Source organism: Chlorocebus sabaeus, chromosome 10 (genome assembly GCF_047675955.1).
Source record: "Chlorocebus sabaeus isolate Y175 chromosome 10, mChlSab1.0.hap1, whole genome shotgun sequence".
In the NCBI taxonomy this organism is placed as follows: domain Eukaryota; kingdom Metazoa; phylum Chordata; class Mammalia; order Primates; family Cercopithecidae; genus Chlorocebus; species Chlorocebus sabaeus.
The window spans coordinates 90,530,741-90,557,387 of NC_132913.1; the positions used below are offsets into that span (position 1 = coordinate 90,530,741).

Here is a 26,647-nt window from a genome sequence, read left to right on the forward strand (position 1 = left end):
CTTCCCTTTTTATTTATAAAGTGATACCCTCTTCATAGGCTACTACCATATGTCCTTAACCAGAACTATATCACATGGCTACCCTTAGCCACAAGAGAGAGTGTAAAGTGAGTTTTCTGAGAGGAAGGGAAGATTTAATATGTATGAACCACTAGCAGTGTCTATTAGAGTATCTGTTACAAATTTTTATGTGTTTATTTATTAAAAGAAAAGGTTGCCTGCAGATGTATTAAATTCTCATTGTTGCAAACATACAGAACTCTTCATTAGGTTTAGTTTTCATTTTTATTGTCTCTAATATTTCAGAAGAATGCTTTGCAAGCAATTTCTCCAGCCACTATGGAAGTTCTTATGCGAGTTTTGGCAGATTGTGATTCCTGGGAGGATGGAGATCCTGAAGAAGTGGGTAGAAAGGCAGAACTAACTCTGAAGTGCCTTACGGAAGTGGTACATATCCTTCTCAGTAGCAATTCTGATCAGCGTCAAGTGGAAACCAGTACTATTCTGGAGAACTATTTTAAATTGCTAAATTCAGATCATTCAGCTTTACCTAATCAAAGAAGGTCCAGACAGTGGGAAAACCGATTTATTGCTCTACAGATCAAAATGCTGAGTAAGTATTACATAATGACAACTTTTTCTGAGTCTGTTTTTAATTTTCATATCTACCACTTTCTCTTGAAATACAAGGCCGTTGTATGGAAAGCATTGATTGTTTAATTCAGATATCATGTGAATGCTTAGACTTTGACTTCAAAATAATTTATATAGAATTGATGTGTTTGTTACAGCCTCTTTGCTTTAACAATAACAAAGTCAAGTCTCTATATTGTTTTGACAGTGTAATCTCCTAAATGCATCATTGTTAAAAAGAAAATTAGCTATGACTTTGAAATTCTAGGAAAAGTAAATTTTCAGAAAGCACCATTTGTAGTAACCTATGGTAAAGAGTCCCATACAATCAACTTTGTATGTGCCTCTATAACATCTCTGTAGAGGTCACTTCAAAAATCTGCCCTTTCTCTAGAGGGCCTCTGTTTTTGTTTCTTTTTTTCCTCAGAGCCTGTGTGTGTGTGTGTGTGTGTGTTTGTGTGTTTGTGTTTCTCTTCTCTTCTCTTTGTGTTGGTTGTTTTGTGTCATTCTGCTTATTTATCTCTGTCTCTCTGCTCTGCAAGCTCCTTCACCAATATATTATGATTTCTTATTGTATTCCTATGTAAGGTTGTTAAATATAAATATTGTTAACTGATAGTTCCTTATAGAAATAAAATGTTTTAATTAGCACTAAACTAGGAAATTCAGATAGTAAAAAGAAAATTCTTTATATCCTGCCACCCACTCATAACGAACATTAATGGTTTGGTGTATAGCTTCTAAAGGCATAAAAATGCTTTTATATGTTTTTGTGTGTTAGTGTCATTTAAAAAATACTGAACATCAAAATTGTTTTAAAAATTAAAAAGAAAAATGATTAGAGTAAATGTTTGTATGATCCCAAATTTTCACTTTTACATGGATGATTTTCTTTTTATTTTCCTAGATACCATCACAGCCATGTTAGATTGTACAGATAGGCCTGTTCTTCAGGCCATTTTTCTTAACAGCAATTGCTTTGAACATCTCATACGACTGCTACAGAACTGCAAGGTATTTTTCTATTATTGTTGTTGTCTTTGATTTTAAGAAGCTATTTTTTGTTTTTGTTTTAATTCACATTTGAACATATTTTTACTAATTTTTATACTTAATCTCTGTTTGCATTTAATTACATAACCAAGTTTTATCTTGAATTGAAACTAGTATTAAATCACTCGGGCCCGGCGCAGTGGCTCAAGCCTGTAATCCCAGCACTTTGGGAGGCTGAGACGGGTGGATCACGAGGTCAGGAGATCGAGACCATCCTGGCTAACACGGTGAAACCCCGTCTCTACTAAAAAATACAAAAAACTAGCCCGGCGAGGTGGCGGGCGCCTGTAGTCCCAGCTACTCGGGAGGCTGAGGCAGGAGAATGACTTGAACCCGGGAGGCGGAGCTTGCAGTGAGCTGAGATCCGGCCACTGCACTCCAGCCTGGGCGCCAGAGCGAGACTCCGTCTCAAAAAAAAAAAAAAATTCACTTGTAATTGTGTCTAAATACTTTAAAGGTAGTCAAACTGGAATTTCTTTGTATTGGAAGAATTTCAGTTCATGAAGTATATTATTTTCATTCCATCCAGAAATATCCTTGAGGCCCTTTAAGTAATTAGTTGCTTCGGAGCTCTTCTATTTTTGTCTGAATGTACTAAGACGAGTCTTTGAAAAACAGTTGTTTCTCATGGAAACACTGTCTTCTACCACAGTTTGTAGACCCCAAGTTACATATCCTATAAATACAGGCCACTGATTATAGGGAGTATTATATATAACATGTGGATTGCTTGGTGCAAACCTATTACTCCAACTCAAATTGTATGTCATTCACTGAATAATGTTTTTGTATAAGAAATAGCTTTTTTTTTTTTTTGAAATGGAGTCTCACCCTGTTGCCAGGCTGGAGAGCAGTGGTGCAATCTGCAACCTCCACCTCCTGGGTTCAAGCAATTCTCCTGCCTTAGCCTCCTGAGTAGCTGAGATTACAGGCACACACCACCATGCCCAGCTAATTTTTTGTATCTGTAGTAGAGATGGGGTTTCACCATGTTGGCTGGGATGGTCTCCATCTCTTGACCTCGTGATCCACCCACCTCAGCATCCCAAAGTGCTGGGATTACAAGCGTGAGCCACCGCGCCTGGCCAAGACATAGCTTTTTAATTAAATGATTTATTTAACCAATATTTATTGTGTGCCAATTGTGTATCGGACACTTTTCTTTTGAGGTCACAAAATATATGTTGTCTTCATAATGACTATAAATTAGGCAAGAAGTTTCAGAGTGAGAGTTTCAGTTTAGTTCTTTTTGACTTCATGACCATTGTTCCTAACTTTTACACTATGTAATGACCCAAATGATGATTTTGGGTGTTTATTTCCATTCTTCTCTCCAAATATGTGATATTTTTGCATAATTTAAATAAAATTCATAAATGATTTGGTGACCTTTCAGGGTCAAATAACATTTTTTATTACAATTAAAGTAATACATACTTATTGCAGATGGAAACATTGATAGCATATTGATTCTCCCATACAATAATTAATTCCAAAATTGTTGCTCATAGATGAACACTGGTAATTCCCATATTTCCTAATGTAAAAATATGTATTTCTATTAATGAAAAAGATCCCACATCAAGCTGAATAATATCAATAGGATACTTTTGTAAATATGGTTTTGATAGCTCAAAATCATATTATAACACTAATACAGACAGAATTTTGAAGCAACTAATTACTTGATAACCTTTCCATTATCAGTGTCAACCTTTTCTGCAGTTGTTCAGAGGTTGTGGAAGTTAGTGCAGACTTGTAGAAACTTTATTATGTTTGTAAGTGAATTTTGCACAATGTACGATTATATTTTGTAGCAAGACAGAATTTTGATGCCAAAATATGAAATATAGAGAACAGACTTCTTGAAACATTAAAAAAAAATTTGTTTCTGAAATGTCAACACACTCATCTTTTCTACATTCATCTTTTTTGCTGTATATCACTGTGGCCACTCTTTAGTCTTTCTAGAATATTACCCTTTCTAAAAATACTGGCATTCCCTGTTTGGTTCTAGGCTCTTTTTTCCAACCTTTCTTAATTTGCTTATCCTTTGGATGTCTCCATTTTGGATGTGTGGCTTTCGATATCATCTATAATACCCAAATTTCTTCCTGTTAGTTCAGCTCTGTTGAGGAATTCCACTTGAATGTCTCTCAAAAATCTCAAATATGCCACATCTAAAATGGAACAGTTCATCCCTTACTCTTTTGTCTCCCCTTTCTTATTCCTACAGCTGCTTAAGTTGCTCAGGCTGGAGTGTGGTGGTATGATCTCAGCTCACTGCAACCTCTGCCTACTGGGTTTAAGCGATTCTCCTGCCTCAGCTCCCCAAATAGCTGGGATTACAGGTGCCCGCCACCACGCCTGGCTAATTTTTGTATTTTTAGTAGAGAAGGGGTTTCACCATGTTGACCAGGTTGGTCTCGAACTCCTGACCTCAGGTTATCAGCCTGCCTCAGCCCCTAGAAACACTGGGATTATAGGCGTGAGCCACCATGCCCAGCCTGCTTTTCCTATATTTTTAATTTAAGTCAAAGGCACCGTTATCTACCCAGTTTCTCAAAGGAGAAACTTGGAAATCAGTCTCGACTTTTCCTGATCTCTCATCTCCCACATCTGCTTATGTCACCAAAGTTGACAATTTCATTTTTCAAACATTTCTCAAATACAGCCTTTTATTCCCACTGTCATTGCTTTATTTCAGGCTTTAATTTTTTTGCCAGATTATTGCAACATTTTGTTGTTTTCTCCTTTTTCACTCTTTTTTTTGAGACAGTCTTGCTCTGTCGCCCAGGCTAGAGTGCAGGCGCAGTCTCTGCTCACTGAACCTCCACCTCCCGGGTTCAAGAAATTCTCCTGCCTCAGCCTCCCAAGTAGCTGGGATTATAGGTGCCTGCCACCGCGCCCGGCTAATTTGCATATTTTTAGTAGATACGGGGTTTCACTACCTTGGCCAGGCTTGTCTGGAACTCCACACCCCGTGATTCACCCACCTTGGCCTCCCAAAGTGCTGGGATTACAGGCGTGAACTACCGCGCCCAGCCCGTTTTCACCCTTATCCTCTTCTACACTGAAGCCAAAACTATCTTTTTGATACATCAATGTTATCATATCAATCCTTTGCTTAAGATGTTTTCCCAAACTATGAAAAATTCTAGTGATTTTAAAATATCCATACCATGACTTGTACAAGGCTCTAAGACATCTGACTCAAGGCCTGCCTCTTAAGCGTTTCTTACAAAGACCCTTATTAAACCCTTCATGTTTTCTTATTCATGCTTTTTAAATCTATCTACTTGATGCTTTTATAGCTACTTGAAATAATTTCTTTTTTACTCTTTTAAAAAAATCAATACATAATATTTTCTGATGCTGCTGGGTCTAGATGGATACATATTAGTATCTTTTACAAGTCTGTGAGGTGACAAACGTTTTGTGTTTCATACTCAACTGTGGTCTATTTGAAGGCAAGCAGGCTGACTTTAATCTCTTCTCTCCCATCATTGGGTATTTGGCACTGAGTAGAAACTTAATAAACAAAATTGAATTGATTAAATTTGCGGTTGGTTGCCTAGCACAACAGAATTATGCTAGGATAGGGGAGCAGAATAAATATCAAAAGCAAAATGTGTTCTGTTTAAAAATTTGCTTGGCTGCACAACTCTCTGCCAAAGAAGGGGCATAAAAATGCTTTTCCTCTTCCCCTTTTAATCTTTACTTTATAGCCAGTATTTTAGAATCTAAAACTCAGGCTTAAAAGTATTAGAACGCTACATCATGTATTATAAAAGATAAACTCCAATGGGAGACTACCCTTCTTTTATGTATAACTACATTACAAATTTTAAATTATTATGATATGTATTGGAATATGATTAATTTGAAAATTAGGATTCATTACAATTTTTTTCACTACCGATAAGTCTTTACTTATTCATTGTATCTTTCCAGGGAAAGGAGGAGGGAAGGGAAAAGAGTCAGCATGTGTATTGCAAAATGATTAGGAAACGGGAAAGGAAGTATCCAGTACAGCAAAATCAACTGTCAAATAAACCCCTCAGTGATGGGGTCACCAAAGCCCAAAGGAGCTCAGTCTCCTGCAGTTAAGGAATGAGGGGAAGGGATCAGGAAAAGAACACACTGGTACTCTCCCTTTTTCTCCATAAATTCAAGATTTCACACAAAGCTTTGGTTTCTAGCAGTAAACATGGAGTTATATCCTTCTATCTCCTATTAAACAATCTTGTGACCACTTTGACCTAAGTTTCTTATACCCCCATAAAATTTCCAGAGTGACTTGGATATGCATTCATACTCCCTTTCTTGCCCTCCCGACCCCGCTTTCTACATGGAAGGTCCCCAATTGTTTCTGTCTGCTTTAAGATTAAAGATTAAGTAGGTTCGACCCATCCAAAATACAGCAGTCCTAAGTATTTGACATGAATCACATCAAGAAAAGGTCTTGACTTGCGAGACTGCGAACTAGGGTTGGAGAGTCCCTAGCTTCTTCTGGATGTTTGCATAAATTATTTAAGAATTGCAGAGATACCCCAAGAATTAACCATGTATATGTGTGGGTGAATAGGTTTCTTCTGGAGTAGGGGAATATAAAAGAGGGCAGAGTAGGAGACAAGTTTTCAGGACAAAAGATCTGGTCCAGTAGGTAACAGGGTAAGGAGAACAGAAAAGAAAGGATGGTTCAAGATTCTTACTTTAGGCCAGACGTGGTGGCTCACACCTGTAATCCCAGTACTTTTGGAGGCTGAGGCAGGCAGATCACCTGAGGTCAGGAGTTCGAGACCAGCCTGGCCAACACGGCAAAACCCCGTCTCTATTAAAAATATAAAAATTAGCCGGACATGGTGGCATGCTCCTATAATCCCAGCTATTCGGGAGGCTGAGGCAAGAGAATCACTTGAACCCTGGACGTGGAGGTTACAGTGAGCCGAGATCACCCCCACTGCACTCCAGCCTGGGCGACAGAGTAAGACTCCATCTCATAAATAAATAAATAAGTAAAAGATCCCCACTTTGTTTCAAGTCTTTTTGCCTGTTGCAGAAAAGATGTCAAAGATGCTTTAGCTATTTTTCTCTCAATACAAAAAAGAAGCTTGTAAACAGTAAAACCCTAAAGGAATATGGAGAGAAACCAACAAATATTTGCCATCTAGCGATCACCAACTCAGTGAAGTCCTCTGCAGCTCAAACAAATACATTAACTAGAGGCAGGTAGCATTTAAGAGAGACGAGAACCTAGGATCAGACACACACCACAAAATTAGGGGTCAGTTTAACAAACCTAAGCTCTAAAATACAAAAGAAGCATATTCAGCTTCGTAAATCTTAAGGGTCAGTCTTATGTTACAATTTGAAACCACATTTTAAAGGCAATTACTTCTTTTTGCAGAATCAAATGTTTTGACCATTTTTCTCTAGGACATCGTGAATGTTGCAGTAGAGGAAATGCCTGTGTTCAGATAAATAAATTTACTGAATCTCTGCTTTTGTCTCTTTTCTGAAAGTGATTCTTCTCATTTTCTGTTTTAACCTTATAAAGAATAAAATTTAATTGATTAGAAATATTTTCCTTTGCCATTTTGAGAAAAATGTTTTAAAGTTAAATTTCAGGAAAATCTTTCTTTAACAATGAACATATCTTGCATCAGCTACTGATAGGGCATAATTTTAAAATAGGCATATTGAAGTTTATTTTCTGATATATGGATTGATTTTTTAAAGGCATATTTAAATTAATTATTACCCACATAACTGGCTTGAATGTTTGGCTGTAATTTATTTCACCTTACAAGCTCTCATGTAAGAAATAGCACACCTTTAAAAAAAAACTTTTTTTATAGATTTAGGAGGTACAAATGCAGTTTCGTTACATGGATATATTCCATGAACTCTAGATTTTTAGTGTACCCATTGCCCAAATAGTGAACATTATATCCAATAGATAATTTTTCAACCTCGAGCCTCCTTTTGCCCTACCTTTCGGAGTCTCCAGTGTCTGTTATTCTACTTTGTATGTTCAAGTGTACCCATTGATTAGCTCCCACTTGTAACTAAGAGCATCCAGTAGAAGTAGCATTTTTTTGTTTGTTTTTTCATTTTTGTTTTTGTTTTTTTTTGAGACGGAGTCTCGCTCTGTCGCCCAGGCTGGAGTACAGTGGCCGGATCTTGGCTCACTGCAAGCTCCGCCTCCCGGATTCATGCCATTCTCCTGCCTCAGCCTCCCGAGTAGCTGGGACTACAGGCACCCGCCACCTCACCCGGCTAGTTTTTTTGTATTTTTTAGTAGAGACGGGGTTTCACCATGTTAGCCAGGATGGTCTCGATCTCCTGACCTCGTGATCCGCCCGTCTCGGGCCCCCAAAGTGCTGGAATTATAGGCCTGAGCCACTGCGCCTGGCTGAAGTAGCATTTTTTTACTTTTAAGGTAAAGCTTAATTTTTCTCATTATGAAAATGTTATTTTTGTTTTATAGGAAAAAAGGTAAATATAGAAAAATAAAATAAATTATATATGATTATTTCTAGTCTGTAGACATTTTTAAAGTCTTTTTAAAAATAATTGTGGAGCTAGGCGCGATGGCTCATGCCTGTAATCCCAGCACTTTGGGAGGCCAAGGCGGGTGGACCAGTTGAGATCAGGAGTTCGAGACTAGCCTGGCCAACATGGTGAAACCCTGTCTCTACTGAAAATACAAAAAAATTAGCCAGGTGTCATGGTGCATGCCTGTAATCCCAGCTACTTGGAAGGCTGAGGCAAGAGAATCGCTTGAACCCAGGAGGCAGAGGTTGCACTGAGCCTAGATCACACCACTGCATTCCAGCCTGGGCAACAGAGTAAGACTCTGTCTTAAGTAAATAAAATAAAATAAAATAATTATGTTAAAATTATATGATATAAAAATTTAGCATCTTAACCATTTTTTATTGTATACTTCAGTGGTGTTGAATACATTTACATTATTGTGCAGCCCATCTCCAGAACTCTTCATCTTGTAAAATGGAAACTCTATACCCATTAAACAGCTGCCTGGTTTCCCCTCTCCTCAGCCCCTGGAAACCACTATTCTACTTTCTGTGTCTATGAATTCGACTACTTTAGATATCTCATAAAGTTGGAATCATATAGTATATGGTCTTCAATGACTGCCTTATTTCACTTAGCATAATGTTCTCAAGATTCATCCATGTTGTAGCATGTGTCAGAATTTCCTTCCTTTCTAACATTGAATAATATTCCATTGTATGTAAATACCACATTTTGCTTATTCATCCATCAGTGGACATTTGGGTTACGTCCACCTTTTGGCTACTGCTGTGAATGTGGGTATACAAATATCTCTTCAAGACATCATTTTCAGTTCTTTTGGGTATATACTCAGAAGTAGGATTATTAGATATATGATAATTCACTTTTGAATATTTTTTGAGGAACTTTTATTTTGTTTTCCATAGTAAGTACCATTTTACATTCTTAACAACAGTGCACAAAGTTTCCAATGTCTACACATCCCTGCCAGCACTGGTGGTGTTTTTTTTTTCTTTTTTGATAGTAGCGGTCCTAATGGGTATGAAGTAGTATTTCATTGTGTTTTTGATTTGCCTTCACTAATGATTAGTGATATTGAGCATCTATTTTGTGTGCTTATTGGCCATTTGTATATCTTTTTTGGAGAGATGTCTGTTCAAGTCCTTTGCCCATTTTAAAATCAGATTTATTATTGTCTTGTTGATTTGTGAAGTCTTTTTTATTATGCATCATTAACACTAGTGTGAGCATTTGATGCATATAATTTTGTATTTTTGTTTCATTTAAGATATTTCATTATTTTCATGTGCCATAATTTTAATGTCTACATAATATTGTATTAAGTGGATGTACCATAATTTACTTAATTCCACCTGGCTAGTAGAAACTTAATTTGTTTCCAGAATAGAATTTTACTTCCAGTAGAATTACTAGGTCATAGGACATACACTTTTCTTATTTGTTTTTTAAATTAGGGAGCAGAACATTGTGTAAAAACAAGTTGTAACTCATTGGAAAATATAGAAAAGTAGAAAAATAGCAGAAATATGGTTAAGGTTCTTGATATGTATGCAATTTGCTTTTGAATTTTTTTTTTAACTAATTTATACATGTAGCAGCAATGTGGAAGAGTACATAACTAAGCTGGGCACGGTGGCTCATTCCTGTAATCCCAGCACTTTGGGAAGCCGACGTGGGCAGATCACAAGGTCAGGAGTTCGAGACCAGTCTGGCCAATATGGTGAAACCCCGTATCTACTAAAAATACAAAAAAAAAAAAAAAAAAAAATTAGCTGGTGTGGTGGTGTGTGCCTGTAGTCCCAGCTGCTCAGGAGGCTGAGGCTGAAGAATTGCTTGAACCTAGGAGGTGGAGGTTGCAGTGAGCCGAGATTGTGCCACTGCACTCCAGCCTGGACAACAGAGTGAGACTCTGTCTCCAAAAAAAAAAGAGTATATAGGATATTTCCATGTATCATGATGGTATCAGAAATTTTTTAGAGAGCTTCTTATAAAGCCTTTGTAAATGAAACTACTTCAAAGAGCTTTTACCTTTCTCTCTGAGGTATTCTTTTCATTGATTTCCTGCTGAAAAATACCAGGGGTTAATTCTATGAGAGTAATTCAGAATAAAGTTTTAGTATCAACTCCTTGAATTTTTTCACACTGTTTTGAGGGATATCTCTGAAAGCATTTATGTCACTTCATTGCAGTAAAGAACAGCATCAAAATCAAATAGTAAAGAATATATTGATGAAGTAAATTGTTATAAAGACAAATTCAGTGATAAAGGCAACATCTCACATGTGTAAAGAATCTGCTAATTGGCTGGACACGGTGGCTCACACCTGTAATCCCAGCACTTCGGGAGGCCGAGGCAGGCGGATCACGAGGTTAGGAGATCGAGACCATCCTGGCTAACACAGTGTAACCCTGTCTGTACTAAAAATATGAAAAATTAGCCAGGCGTGGTGGCACGTGCCTGTAGTCCCAGCTACTTGGGAGGCTGAGGCAGGAGAATCACTTGAACCCAGGCGGCAGAGCTAATATTTGTTCTTTATAGGCCAAAGTTTCTTAAAATTTGTATCTGGAATCTTGACCTTTAAAAGTTAATTATTTGATACCACCTATCACATTTTGTTTTGAAATAAAAATGTGGGAGAAGAAATCCCTTTAAAAAGGGAAAACCAGCTGGGCATGGTGGCTCATGCCTGTAATCCCAGCATTCTGGGAGGCCGAGGCGGGTCAATCACTTGAGGTCAGGAGTTTGAGACCAGCCTGGCCAACATGGCGAAACCCCATCCCTACTAAAAATACAAAACTTAGCTGGGCATGGTGGTGCACATCTGTAATCCCAGCTACTAGGGAGTCTGAAGAATCATTTGAACCTGGAGGGTGGAGGTTGCAGTGAGCCATCAAACCACTGCACTTCAGCCTGGGTGACAGAGCAGGACTCTGTCTCAAAAAAACAAAAACAAACAAAAAACAGGGAAAACCAAGCTTTGGGACCTGGGCCTTCCCTGCTGGCAGTAATAGTCTTCCTTATTTTTGGAATATTTTTTGGTCAGAATCACTTTAGATTTATCACTATACATTGAAGCCATTAAGTCTTCACAAAGGGGAATCTTTGAAAGAAGCTTTTAAACTTCTTCATTATACAAATAAGGAAAAATGTCCTGAGGCATTAAATGATTAGCCCAAGGTCAACACTAATAATTGATGGAGGTAGAATTTCTAACCCAGGTTTTCTTACCCTAAGTCCATTGTAATACATAATTCTCTAATTGTATTACTGGAACTGAAGATCACTGTTTAGTCAGTAGGAAAAAATGTTTTCTGTATATTAAATATAGGGGAATCAAAGGTTTTATTGATATAAAAACATTTTATGGAAATAGTTGATATGATTCCTGAATATATAAAAATCTTTGAAATATTATGAAAACCTAAGTCCCCAAATTATTGCATGATGCCATAGATGTCCATGGTTGCTTTGTTTAAATTATTTGTTAGTAAAGAATGAATCCTTTATGTTCTTTTTTTATAGTAGTATATAGAATATACTATATAGTACATAGTAAATAGCATATTTATATAGTAAATAGTATATATACTATATATAGTAATATATTATTTTATATATGTAGAGTATATATAATATTTTATAATTATTTTATATATAAATAAATAATTTATTTTATAATTAATACTATATATAGTATATATATTACAATTTAGTATATGTATATTATATATACTATATATAGTGTATAGTAAATAGTATATACTATATATAGCATATAGTAAATAGAATCAGTTTTGCTATTTAGACTCATTTAAAGTATCATAAACAATTTATGAATCAGATGGACAACCTTAAGCTGACTGCTGCTGTTTTCATGCTTTCTTTTTGTATGAGATTCATCAGCCTATTTAAGTATGCATTGATTTCCTTAAGTATTTGTGTAAAGGCTCCTTGGCTTGGCAAATGAGTTTCATCATACTATAGAGTACTTTACAATTCCATGGAATCATACATTTAACTTTTATGATAGATATGATGAAACTTAAACATTTACCAGTTATTTTGTTTTAGTAAATTACAGAGATATGATTTGAATTAATGTAAATTTTTTAAGCTCCCCAAAGATACTTGAATTAATGAAAAGAATAGGCGGGGCACAGTGACTCATGCCTGTAATCCCAGCACTTTGGGAGGCCGAGGCGGGCGGATCGCCTGAGGTCAGGAGTTCGAGACCAGCCTGACCAACATGGGGAAACCCCGTCTCTACTAAAAATACAAAAAAATTAGCCAGGCATGGTGGCATATGCCTGTAATCCCAGCCACTCAGGAGGCTGAGGCAGGAGAATTGATTGAACCCAGGAGGGGGAGGTTGCAGTGAGCCGAGACTGCACCATTGCACTCCAACCTGGGCAACAAGAGTAAAACTCCGTCTCAAAAAAAGAAGAGAAAAGAAAAGAAAACTATATCTTCAGTAGCAAGGAGAAGAATTCAAAACCATTATCTAGTCTTTATGGCTGCTAAAATCTTAGTGTTTTTGACTGTTTCTTAGGGTAGATTTTTAGAAATACACTTACTGGGTTAAAGAGTAAGAATTGTTTTAAAGATTCTTCTTACAGATTGCTATATTGCTTTCTGGAAAGATTTTACTCATTTTTACATTGACCAGTTTTATCTATTTGTTTCCCTTTACCTAACTATGAAATATTATTCTTTTAAAAAGACTTTGCTTGTAATAATGCCACCTTTCATTTGTTTTTTGTTTGTTTGTTTTTTTGAGTCACAGTCTCGCTGTCACCTAGGCTGGAGTGTAGTGGCTCTATCTCTGCTCACTGCAACCTCTACCTGCCAGGTTCAAGTGATTCTCCTGCCTCAGCCTCCCAAGTCGCTGGGACTACAGGCTAATTTTTCTATTTTTAGTAGGGACGGGGTTTCACCATGTTGGCCAGACTGGTCTCAAACTCCTGACCTCAGGTAATCCACCCACCTCAGCCTCCCAAAGTGCTGGAATTATAGGCGTGAGCCACCATGCCCAGCCGACATCTTTCATTTGTTAAGTCTCTGTTATGTGCCAGATACTATGCTAATAAGCTAGCGTGGATTATGTCATTGAATATATATATAGCTATTTGATGAGGTATTTTTCTCCCTATTTTTGAGAAAAGCTTAGAGAAGTAGTTTTCCTTGAAATCAGACAGCCAATAAGTTGCAGAACCAAAATTCAAACTCAGGTCTCTGATTCCAAGGCCTGTAGTGTATATATCAATTTATTGTTATGTTAAGCCTTATATATACTCTTGCATAACATATAATACCATACCTCTATGCAGTTTATTTTATATTGCATATTTCAGCATGTAACTCGACCTTTTGTTTTCTCATTTCTGAAATAATATAACTTCCTAAGAACCTTCTTCCTTAGGATGCTCTTAATAAATTCCTTTATAAATCTGTCTCTCCCTTTGAATATCATTTGAATTTTCTTTCTCTGTACTCAAATTGTGGGCAAGGCGAAGGCCTTTTGGGATGCTGACTTTTATATACTGAAACTAAAACACTTGATTTCTTTAGTTTATTGGGAAGAGGGTAATGCCCATGTATGCTAGAGATAATATCAGTTTTCTTTTACAGAATATAAATGAATATAAATGAAGCTCAATTCTTGATGACTTTGGAGAATACTTTTAAACTAATGTTGTAACAATATGTGTGGTCAGATAAATTTTGGAAATGCTGCACCCTGACCTCGCTTGTCAAAGGACACATTAGCATATTTGAGACTCGGGGAAGTACTTCTAGAAAGAACCATTTTTAAAGTTAGTTTGATAGCACTTCACAAACTTCCATACTGGGTGTTATGTACTACAGTATCTTTAGTTTGTGTCAGTAACAGCTTTCCTTCTTTTTTGTGTGTATTAGTCCATTTTCATGCTGCTCATAAAGACATGCCTGAAACTGGACAATTTGCAAAAGTTTAATGGACTCACAGTTTCATGTGGCTGAGGAAGCCTCACAATCATGGTGGAAGGTGAATGGCACGTCTCACATGGATCAGACAAGAGAATAGAGCTTGTGCAGGGAAACTTCCCTTTATAATATAAAGCCATCAGATCTCATGAAACTTATTCACTTACCACGAGAGCTCCCACCAAGTTTCTCCCACAACACGCTGGAATTTGGAGAGCTACAATTCAAGATGAGATTTGGGTGGGGACACAGAGCCAAACCATATCACTGTGAGGCATTCTCTGCTGATTCTTTAAGAATTTAGGAATATTAACTAATCCTAATTATTGCCATTGTTTCTTATTTTAGTAACTTTGAATTCCAAGAGAGAAATATCTAAACTATTAGTTCATAATCCAAAAAGTGAATAATCTTTAATTTCTAAAAGTGTAGTATACTTCACAGGGGAATTCTTGGGTTTATTTTCAAGAGACATGGAAACCCATTTAAGCTTCATTGCTGCTTGTAGGTAACAGTTTAATCTTCTTTCTCCATTATTCTTGTCTCTGTTTTTAACAGCTGTTTTTAAATGCTAACAATAAGGTGGCAGACAAGAACGAGAAAGACCTTGCCAACAAATTACTGACAGAAATGAATGAGGACCAGGTATCTACATAGCCTGCATCTTGTTTCAGCTGAAGTCCAAATCAGCCAATGGGAATAACTATTCCTGTGCTTTTCTTCTTATGTCCTAAAATACACAAACACTGTCAAATTCTAATATTCATTAATTATTTTTGAAAATTGCTAAAAAGTTAAAATAAAAATTGCATTCATCTAAAGGATAAATATCTTGGTAGTTGATACAAGCAATCAATACCATTCCCTCTATGTGTATATGGTCTTTTCAATTTGAGGAGATATAAAGTACAGGAATGGAATCTCAGTATCAATGCTGTCCACCTGGTGGTGACCTTTCTAAGCACTGTGGTATATTGGGACCTTAGGGCTTTCTTTGTGAATATGTATGGTCATTGTTAATATCTTGATTCTTTGCTTCTTATTGACAAGTGATGATTATAATTCAGTGGACAACCTGAATCTTGGAGGAAGGGAAGAAGATGCTGAACTCTCTGTTAATTTTGCGTAAAACTTGACTTTTTGTATTCTAGAAATTCAAGTCTATACAGGTATAATAAAGCAAAAATATGCAATTTATGTTGCTTCTTTCAATACGTTAGGTAATCTAGTTTGAAAAAAACTATCTTTAAAAATTGATGTTATTTTTCTCTTCCAAAATATTTGCAAGAAAACTTACGTAATGTCTTTTATTAACATTGTGTTAACGTCCAAGTTTATAAATAGAATTTTTGTGTAATAAGAGACATTATCAGCTTATTTTTTATTCTATATGTGAAGTATCAGTTTACAGAGTATTGTTTTAGAGTTCTCTATAAATGTTAATTCCTCTTAAGGCCTACTTATGTAGATTAATAAAACTATTATTATAGTCTCTTAGAGGTTCACATTACAATTCCAAATTGTAAGTGATTCTGTGCTTTCATGATTGTCTAAGCCCGATATAACAGTCATGTTCAGTTTTTTAATATTCTTGATGTTAGTCTTTGTTTTTGCTATAAATACACTGCCCTGGAATTTAACGTATCTCTTCTTTTTATTGAAGCTTTAACAGTAGTAGACAAAATTAGGCTAGTTTTTATTTTTTCATACAACTTTTAGGATTAAAAGTTGCCTTCTCAAAAACATGACAAGGTTTAGAGATATGTATTTCATTTTCTGTGTCTGCCTCAAATTTCCCATTTTATATAAAAATAGATATATTTAATTGTTTATAAATATAATTAATTGGCATATGCACATGCCATCTTAGTTTTAATACAGGATTTGGAAACTAGATGAACAAGATTATTTTAGCTGTTTTTTTATACATGCAAATGGAATTTAAACCTGGATCATTCAAGTGTAGTTTTGAAGGGAAATTAAAACGTAATAGGATTTCTGGCTGGGTGTGCTGGCTCACACCTGTAATCCCAGCACTTTGGGAGGCCGAGGCAGGTGGATCACTTGAGGTCAGGAGTTCAAGACCAACCTGACCAATATGGAGAAACCCTGTCTCTACTAAAAATACAAAAATTAGCCAGGCGTGGTGGCGCATGCCTGTAATCCCAGCTACTCAGGAGACTGAGGCAGGAGAATCACTTGAACCTAGGAGGCGGAGATTGCAGTGAGCCGAGACTGCACCATTGCACTCCAGCCTAAGCAACAAGAAGGAAACTCTGTCTCAAAAAAAAAAAAAAAGTAATAGAATTTCCAATGAATGATAGACCTCCCTCCCTTCCTCTTGAGATTGTCCATTATTTTTAAAAAGCATGTGTTAAGCTTGTTGTGTTTTTCTCAAAACATTTTAATGTAATAAGTGAATGTTGCCTTATCCTCCTTGACATGTGGCTTATTTTTCTTTTAAATAGGTAACTTTTCTTGCAGGTTATAGTGTTTCAGAAATCCATTTCATTGGAAGAGGAATGTAATGCATGTTAAGTAATTATTTTTTCAGGTTTTCGGACCAAAGGTTTCCTAACTCAATAAAAATTGTGAACACATTTGTTAATTTCTTGTTTCTCCTTCCCCCTCAATAGGTGTTTCAGGGACAATTGGATTGTTTGGCCATATCAACCATTCAGGCTTTGACAGCAGTAATGAACAAATCTCCAGCTGCTAAGGTGAAACATATATCCTCCAGCTTTTTTTTTTTCTTAACTTTTATTTTAGGTTCAAGGGTACATGTGCAGGTTTGTTATACAGGTAAATTGGATATCACAGGGATTTCGTGTACAGATTATTTTGCTACCCAGGTGATAAGCATACTGCCCAATAGGTAGTTTTTCAATCTTCCCCCTCCTCCTTCCACCCTCACGTAGGTCCTGATGTCTATTGTTCTTTTCTTTGTGTCCATATGAACTTAGTGGTTGGCTCCCAATTACATGTTAAAACATGTGGTATTTGGTTTTCTATTCCTGTGTTAGTTCACCTAAAATAATGGCCTCCGGCTCCATCCATGTTGTTGCAAAGGGTATGAGGATATGATCTCATTTGTTTTTATGGCTGTGTAGTATTCCATGGTGTATATCTACCACATTTTCTTTATCCAGTTTACTATTGATGGGCATTCAGGTTGATTCCATGTCTTTGCTATTGTGAATAGTGCTATGATGAACATACATGTGCATGTGTCTTTGTGGTAGAACAATTTATATTCCCTTGGGTATTTACCCAATAATGGGATTGCCGGGTTGAATGGTAATTTTGCTTTGAGTTCTTTGAGAAATTGCCAGACTGCTTTACACAATGGCTGAGCTAATTTACATCCCACCAGCAGTGTATAAGTGTTCCTTTTCTTCACAAGCTTGCCAACATCTGTTATTTTTTGATGTTTTAATAGTAGCCATTCTGAATGGTGTGAGATGGTATGTCACTGTGGTTTTGATTTGCATTTCTCTAATGATTAGTGATGTTTAGCATTTTTTCATATGCTTGTTGGCTGCATATGTTTTCTTTTTTTTTTTTTTTTTTTTGAGGCAGGGTCTCCCTCTGTTGCCCAAGCTGGAATGCAGTAGCGCAATCTCGGCTCACTGCAACCTCCACATCCTGGGTTCAAGTGATTCTCCTGCCTCAGCCTCCGAGTAGCTGGGATTACAGGTGTGCACCATTATAGCCTGGCTAATTTGTGTGTTTTTATTAGAGATGGGGTTTCACCATGTTGGCCAGGCTGGTCTTAAACTCCCAACAGCAGGTGATCCACCTGCCTCGACCTCCCAAAGTGCTGGGATTACAGGCATGAGCCACTACACCCAGCCCTGTTTTCTTTTGAAAAGTGTCTGTTCTTGTCCTTTGCACACTTTTTAGTGGGGTTATTTGCTTTTACTTGTTGATTTGTCTAAGTGCCTTATAGATTCTAGATATTAGACCTTTGTCGGATGCGTGGTTTGCCAATATTTTCTCCCATTCTGTAGGTTGTCTGTTTACTCTGTTGATAGTTTCTTTTGTTGTGCAGAAGCTCTTTAGTTTAGTTTGGTCCCATTTGTCAATTTTTGTTTTTGTTGCAGTTACTTTTGATGGCTTCATCATGAAATCTTTGCCAGGTCCTATGTCCAGAATAGTATTTCCTAGGTTATCTTCCAGGGTTTTTGTAGTTTTACACTTAAGTCTAATCCAACTTGAGTTGACTTTTGTGTATTGTAAGGAAGGGGTCCAGTTTCAGTCTTCTGCATATTGCTAGCTAGTTATCCCAGCACCATTTATTAAAAAGGAGCCCTTTCCCATTGCTTGTTTTTGTCATCTTTGTCGAAGATTGGATGGCTGTAGGTGTGCAGCATTATTTTCTGGACTCTGCAGCATTATATTCTGTTCTGTTCTACTGGTCTATGTGTCTATTTTTGTACCAGTACTATGTTGTTTTGGTTACTGTAGTCTCGTAGTATAGTTTGAAGTCAGGTAATGTGATGCCTCCAGCTTTGTTCTTTTTGTCTAGGATTGCCTTGGCTATTCAGGCTCTTTTTTGGTTCCATATTAATTTTAAAAAAGTTTTTTCTAGTTCTGTGAAGAATGCTCCTGGTAGGAATAGCACTGAATCTTTGGGCAATATGGTCATTTTTATTTTCTTTGAGACGGAGTCTTACTTTCTCACCCAGGCTAGAGTGCAGTGGCACGATCCTTGCTCACTGCAACCTCCATATCCCAGGTTCAAGCAATTCTCCTGCCTCAGCCTGCCAAGTAGCTGGGATTACAGGTGTGCACCACCACGCTTGGCTAAATTTTCTGTATTTTCAGTAGAGACAGGGTTTCACAATGTTGGCCAGGCTGGTCTTGAACTACTGACTTCAAATGATCTGCCCACCTCGGCCTCCTAAAGTCATGGGATTACAGGCATGAGCCCCCACACCAGCCCAGGCAGTATGGTCATTTTAACAATATTGATTCTTCGTATTCATGAATATGGAATATTTTTCCATTTGTTGGTATCATCTCTGCTTTCTTTGAGCAATGTTTTGTAATTTTTGTAGAGATCTTTCACCTCACTGGTTAGCCATATTCCTAGTTATTTTATTCTTTTCGTGGCAATTGTGAATGGGATTGCATTCTTTGTGTGTGTGTGTGTGTGTGTGTGTGTGAGTGTGGTTTTTATTTTATTCGATTTACTTTTTTTTTTTTAATTTTTTTATTTTTTATTATTATTATACTTTAAGTTCTAGGGTACATGTGCATAACGTGCAGGTTTGTTACATATGTATACTTGTGCCATGTTGCTGTGCTGCACCCATCAACTCGTCAGCACCCATCAACTCGTCATTTACATCAGGTATAACTCCCAATGCAATCCCTCCCCCCTCCCCCCTCCCCCCTCCGCATGATAGGCCCCGGTGTGTGATGTTCCCCTTCCCGAGTCCAAGTGATCTCATTGTTCAGTTCCCACCTATGAGTGAGAACATGTGGTGTTTGGTTTTCTGTTCTTGTGATAGTTTGCTAAGAATGATGGTTTCCAGCTGCATCCAGGTCCCTACAAAGGACACAAACTCATCCTTTTTTATGACTGCATAGTATTCCATGGTGTATATGTGCCACATTTTCTTAATCCAGTCTGTCACTGATGGACATTTGGGTTGATTCCAAGTCTTTGCTATTGTGAATAGTGCCGCAATAAACATACGTGTGCATGTGTCTTTATAGCAGCATGATTTATAATCCTTTGGGTATATACCCAGTAATGGGATGGCTGGGTCATATGGTACATCTAGTTCTAGATCCTTGAGGAATCGCCATACTGTTTTCCATAATGGTTGAACTAGTTTACAATCCCACCAACAGTGTAAAAGTGTTCCTATTTCTCCACATCCTCTCCAGCACCTGTTGTTTCCTGACTTTTTAATGATCGCCATTCTAACTGGTGTGAGATGGTATCTCATTGTGGTTTTGATTTGCATTTCTCTGATGGCCAGTGATGATGAGCATTTTTTCATGTGTCTGTTGGCTGTATGAATGTCTTCTTTTGAGAAATGTCTGTTCATATCCTTTGCCCACTTTTTGATGGGGTTGTTTGTTTTTTTCTTGTAAATTTGTTTGAGTTCTTTGTAGGTTCTGGATATTAGCCCTTTGTCAGATGAGTAGATTGCAAAAATTTTCTCCCATTCTGTAGGTTGCCTGTTCACTCTGATGGTAGTTTCTTTTGCTGTGCAGAAGCTCTTTAGGTAATGAGATCCCATTTGTCAATTTTGGCTTTTGCTGCTGTTGCTTTTGGTGTTTTAGACATGAAGTCTTTGCCCATGCCTATGTCCTGAATGGTACTACCTAGGTTTTCCTCTAGGGTTTTTATGGTATTAGGTCTAACATTTAAGTCTCTAATCCATCCTGAATTAATTTTCGTATGAGGAGTAAGGAAAGGATCCAGTTTCAGCTTTCTACTTATGGCTAGCCAATTTTCCCAGCACCATTTATTAAATAGGGAATCCTTTCCCCATTTCTTGTTTCTCTCAGGTTTGTCAAAGATCAGATGGCTGTAGATGTGTGGTATTATTTCTGAGGACTCTATTCTGTTCCATTGGTGTATATCTCTGTTTTGGTACCAGTACCATGCTGTTTTGGTTACTGTAGCCTTGTAGTATAGTTTGAAGTCAGGTAGCGTGATGCCTCCAGCTTTGTTCTTTTGACTTAGGATTGTCTTGGAGATGCGGGCTCTTTTTTGGTTCCATATGAACTTTAAAGCAGCTTTTTCCAATTCTGTGAAGAAGCTCATTGGTAGCTTGATGGGGATGGCATTGAATCTATAAATAACCTTGGGCAGTATGGCCGTTTTCACGATATTGATTCTTCCTATCCATGAGCATGGTATGTTCTTCCATTTGTTTGTGTCCTCTTTTATTTCACTGAGCAGTGGTCTGTAGTTCTCCTTGAAGAGGTCCTTTACATCCCTTGTAAGTTGGATTCCTAGGTATTTTATTCTCTTTGAAGCAATTGTGAATGGAAGTTCATTCATGATTTGGCTCTCTGTTTGTCGGTTACTGGTGTATACGAATGCTTGTGATTTTTGCACATTAATTTTGTATCCTGAGACTTTGCTGAAGTTGCTTATCAGCTAAAGGAGATTTTGGGCTGAGACAATAGGATTTTCTAAATATACAATCATGTCATCTGCAAAGAGGGACAATTTGACTTCTTCTTTTCCTAACTGAATCCCCTTGATTTCTTTCTCTTGCCTGATTGCCCTAGCCAGAACTTCCAACACTATGTTGAATAGGAGTGGTGAGAGAGGGCATCCCTGTCTTGTGCCAGTTTTCAAAGGGAATGCTTCCAGTTTTTGCCCATTCAGTATGATATTGGCTGTGGGTTTGTCATAAATAGCTCTTATTATTTTGAGGTACGTTCCATCAATACCGAATTTATTGAGCGTTTTTAGCATGAAGGGCTGTTGATTTTGTCAAAAGCCTTTTCTGCATCTATTGAGATAATCATGTGGTTCTTGTCTTTGGTTCTGTTTATATGCTGGATTATGTTTATTGATTTGCGAATGTTGAACCAGCCTTGCATCCCAGGGATGAAGCCCACTTGATCCTGGTGGATAAGCTTTTTGATGTGCTGCTGAATCCGGTTTGCCAGTATTTTATTGAGGATTTTTGCATCGATGTTCATCAGGGATATTGGTCTAAAATTCTCTTTTTTTGTTGTGTCTCTGCCAGGCTTTGGTATCAGGATGATGTTGGCCTCATAAAATGAGTTAGGGAGGATTCCCTCTTTTTCTGTTGATTGGAATAGTTTCAGAAGGAATGGTACCAGCTCCTCCTTGTACCTCTGGTAGAATTCAGCTGTGAATCCATCTGGTCCTGGACTTTTTTTGGTTGGTAGGCTATTAATTATTGCCTCAATTTCAGAGCCTGCTATTGGTCTATTCAGGGATTCAACTTCTTCCTGGTTTAGTCTTGGAAGAGTGTAAGTGTCCAGGAAATTATCCATTTCTTCTAGATTTTCTAGTTTATTTGCGTAGAGGTGTTTATAGTATTCTCTGATGGTAGTTTGTATTTTTGTGGGGTCAGTGGTGATATCCCCTTTATCATTTTTTATTGCATCTATTTGATTCTTCTCTCTTTTCTTCTTTATTAGTCTTGCTAGCGGTCTGTCAATTTTGTTGATCTTTTCAAAAAACCAACTCCTGGATTCATTGATTTTTTGGAGGGTTTTTTGTGTCTCTATCTCCTTCAGTTCTGCTCTGATCTTAGTTATTTCTTGCCTTCTGCTAGCTTTTGAATGCGTTTGCTCTTGCTTCTCTAGTTCTTTTAATTGTGTTGTTAGAGTGTCAATTTTAGATCTTTCCTGCTTTCTCTTGTGGGCATTTAGTGCTATAAATTTCCCTCTACACACTGCTTTAAATGTGTCCCAGAGATTCTGGTATGTTGTATCTTTGTTCTCATTGGTTTCAAAGAACATCTTTATTTCTGCCTTCATTTCGTTATGTACCCAGTAGTCATTCAGGAGCAGGTGGTTCAGTTTCCATGTAGTTGAGCGGTTTTGATTGAGTTTCTTAGTCCTGAGTTGTAGTTTGATTGCACTGTGGTCTGAGAGACAGTTTGTTATAATTTCTGTTCTTTTACATTTGCTGAGGAGTGCTTTACTTCCAATTATGTGGTCAATTTTGGAATAAGTGCGATGTGGTGCTGAGAAGAATGTAGATTCTGTTGATTTGGGGTGGAGAGTTCTATAGATGTCTATTAGGTCTGCTTGCTGCAGAGATGAGTTCAATTCCTGGATATGCTTGTTAACTTTCTGTCTCGTTGATCTGTCTAATGTTGACAGTGGAGTGTTGAAGTCTCCCATTATTATTGTATGGGAGTCTAAGTCTCTTTGTAAGTCTCTAAGGACTTGCTTTATGAATCTGGGTGCTCCTGTATTGGGTGCATATATATTTAGGATAGTTATCTCTTCCTGTTGAATTGATCCTTTTACCATTATGTAATGGCCTTCTTTGTCTCTTTTGATCTTTGATGGTTTAAAGTCTGTTTTATCAGAGACTAGTATTGTAACCCCTGCTTTTTTTGTTCTCCATTTGCTTGGTAAATCTTCCTCCATCCCTTTATTTTGAGCCTATGTATGTCTCTGCGTGTGAGATGGGTCTCCTGAATACAGCAGACTGATGGGTCTTGACTCTTTATCCAGTTTGCCAGTCTGTGTCTTTTAATTGGAGCATTTAGTCCATTTACATTTAAGGTTAAGATTGTTATGTGTGAACTTGATCCTGCCATTATGATATTAACTGGTTATTTTGCTCGTTAGTTGATGCAGTTTCTTCCTAGCCTAAATGGTCTTTACATTTTGTCATGTTTTTGCAGTGGCTGGTACCGGTTGTTCCTTTCCATGTTTAGTGCTTCCTTCAGGGTCTCTTGTAAGGCAGGCCTAGTGGTGACAAAATCTCTAAGCATTTGCTTATCTGTAAAGGATTTTATTTCTCCTTCACTTATGGAACTTAGTTTGGCTGGATATGAAATTCTGGGTTTAAAATTCTTTTCTTTAAGAATGTTGAATATTGGCCCCCACTCTCTTCTGGCTTGTAGAGTTTCTGCCGAGAGATCTGCTGTTAGTCTGATGGGCTTCCCTTTGTGGGTAACCCGACTTTTCTCTCTGGCTGCCCTTAAGATTTTTTCCTTCATTTCAACTTTGGTGAATCTGGCAATAATGTGTCTTGGAGTTGCTCTTCTTGAGGAGTATCTTTGTGGCGTTCTCTGTATTTCCTGGATTTGAATGTTGGCCTGGCCTACTAGGTTGGGGAAGTTCTCCGGGATGATATCCTGAAGAGTGTTTTCCAACTTGGTTCCATTTTCCCCCTCACTTTCAGGCACCCCAATCAGACGTAGATTTGGTCTTTTTACATAATCCCATACTTCTTGCAGGCTTTGTTCATTTCTTTTTCTTCTTTTTTCTTTTGGTTTCTCTTCTCGCTTCATTTCGTTCATTTGATCCTCAATCGCTGATACTCTTTCTTCCAGTTGATCGAGTCGGTTACTGAAGCTTGTGCATTTGTCACGTATTTCTCGTGTCATTGTTTTCATCTCTTTCATTTCGTTTATGACCTTCTCTGCATTAATTACTCTAGCCATCAATTCTTCCACTTTTTTTTCAAGATTTTTAGTTTCTTTGCGCTGGGTACATAATTCCTCCTTTAGCTCTGAGAAGTTTGATGGACTGAAGCCTTCTTCTCTCATCTTGTCAAAGTCATTCTCCATCAAGCTTTGATCCGTTGCTGGCGATGAGCTGCGCTCCTTTGCCGGGGGAGATGCGCTCTTATTTTTTGAATTTCCAGCTTTTCTGCCCTGCTTCTTCCCCATCTTTGTGGTTTTATCTGCCTCTGGTCTTTGATGATGATGGTGACGTACTGATGGGGTTTTGGTGTAGGTGTCCTTCCTGTTTGATAGTTTTCCTTCTAACAGTCAGGACCCTCAGCTGTAGGTCTGTTGGAGATTGCTTGAGGTCCACTCCAGACCCTGTTTGCCTGGGTGTCAGCAGCAGAGGCTCAGTTGAAAATGCAGAAATCACTGGTCTTCTGTGTCGCTCGTGCTGGGAGTTGGAGACTGGAGCTGTTCCTATTCGGCCATCTTGCTCCGCCCCCCGGGATTGCATTCTTGATTTGGCTCTTAGCTTGGATATTGTTGGTGTATAGGAATGCTGCTGATTTTTGTACATTGATTTTGTGTCCTGCAACTTTCCTCAAGTAGTTTATCAGATCAAGGAGCTTTTAGGCAGAAACTATGGGATTTTCTAGGCATAGAATCATATTGTCTGCAAACAGAGAGAGTTTGACTTACTCTCTTCCTACTTAGAAGCCTTTTATTTCTTTCTCTTGCCTGATTGCTCTGGCTGTGACTTCCTGTACTTTGTTGAGTGGGAGTGGTGAGAGAGGGTATCCCAGTCTTATTCTGGCTTTCAAGGGGAATGCTTCCAGCTTTTGCCCATTTAGTGTGATGTTGGCTGTGGGTATGTCATAGATGGCTTTTATTATTTTGAAGTATGTTCCTTCAATGCCTAGTTTGTTGAGGGTTTTTAACATGAAGGGATGTTGAATTTTATTGAAAGCTTTTTCTGTTTCTATTGAGATAATCTTGTGGTTTCTGTTTTGTTCTGTTTATGTGATGAATCACATTTATTGATTTGCATATGTTGAACCAACATTGCATCCCATGGATAAACCCTACTTGATCATGGTGGATTAGCTCTTTGATGTGCTGCTGGATTCTGTTTGCTAATGTTTTGTTGAAGATTTTTGCATCTATGTTCATCAAGGATGTTGGCCTGAAGTTTTCTTTATTTGTTGTGTCTCTGCCAGGTTTTGGTATCAAGGTGATGCTGGCCTCACAGAAGGAATTAGAAAGGAGTCCTTTGTCCTCAATTTTTGGAAAAGTTTCAGTAGGAATGGTACCAGCTCTTTTTTATGTATCTGATAGAATTTGGCTATGAATCTTTCTGGTCCTAGGTTTTTTCTGATTGGTAGGTTTTTTATTACTGATTCAAATTTGGAACTCATTGGTCTGTACTGAGATTCATTTTCTTCCTAGTTTGATCTTGGGAGGTTGTATGTTTCTAGGAATTTATCCATTTCTTCTAGGTTTTCTAACTTGTGTGCATAGAGGTGTTCATAGTAGTCTTTGTGGATTTTTTGTATCCTGTGGGGTCAGTAGTCATGTCCTATATGTCATTTCTGATTATGTTTATTTAGATCTTCTCTCTCTTTTTTTCTTTGTTCAGCTAGTGATCTATTATATTAATTCTTTTTTTTTTTTTTTTTTTTTTTTTTTTTTTTGAGACGGAGTCTTGCTCTGTATCCCGGGCTGGACTGCAGTGGCCGGATCTCAGCTCACTGCAAGCTCCGCCTCCCGGGTTTACGCCATTCTCCTGCCTCAGCCTCCCGAGTAGCTGGGACTACAGGCGCCCGCCACCTCGCCCGGCTAGTTTTTTGTATTTTTAGTAGAGACGGGGTTTCACCGTGTTAGCCAGGATGGTCTCGATCTCCTGACCTCGTGATCCGCCCGTCTCGGCCTCCCAAAGTGCTGGGATTACAGGCTTGAGCCACCGCGCCCGGCCCTATTATATTAATTCTTTCAAAGAATCAACTCCTGGAATTGTTGATCTTCTGGTTTTTTTTGTTTTGTTTTGTTTTGTTTTGTTTTTGAGACAGAGCCTCGCTCTGCCACCCAGGCTGGAGTCCAGTGGCGAGATCTCAGCTCACTGCAACCTCTGCCTCCTGGGTTCAAGCAGTTCTCCTGCCAACCTCCCGAGTAGCTGGGATTACAGGCACGTGCCACCATGCTTGGCTAATTTTTGTATTTTTAGTAGAGATGGATTTCCCCATATTGGCCAGACTGGTCTTGAACTCCTGGTCTCAAGTGATCTGCCCAC

At 37.8% G+C, this 26,647-nt stretch overlaps 1 protein-coding gene across 5 annotated transcripts in view; it reads left to right on the forward strand.

Annotated features, from left to right (window-relative positions):
• Window positions 1–26,647, forward strand: part of NBEAL1 (neurobeachin like 1) — a 212,748-nt gene that overhangs the window by 73,217 nt on the left and 112,884 nt on the right. For 4 of the 5 annotated variants that reach the window (XM_038001729.2, XM_073019948.1, XM_073019949.1 and 1 more), the window contains 4 exons: window positions 307–613; window positions 1,541–1,647; window positions 14,777–14,863; window positions 16,855–16,938. In XM_038001729.2, the coding sequence (XP_037857657.2) occupies window positions 307–613; window positions 1,541–1,647; window positions 14,777–14,863; window positions 16,855–16,938 (585 nt within the window). The remainder of the gene's footprint in view (window positions 1–306; window positions 614–1,540; window positions 1,648–14,776; window positions 14,864–16,854; window positions 16,939–26,647) is intronic. The other variant, XM_073019947.1, reaches the window with a different exon arrangement.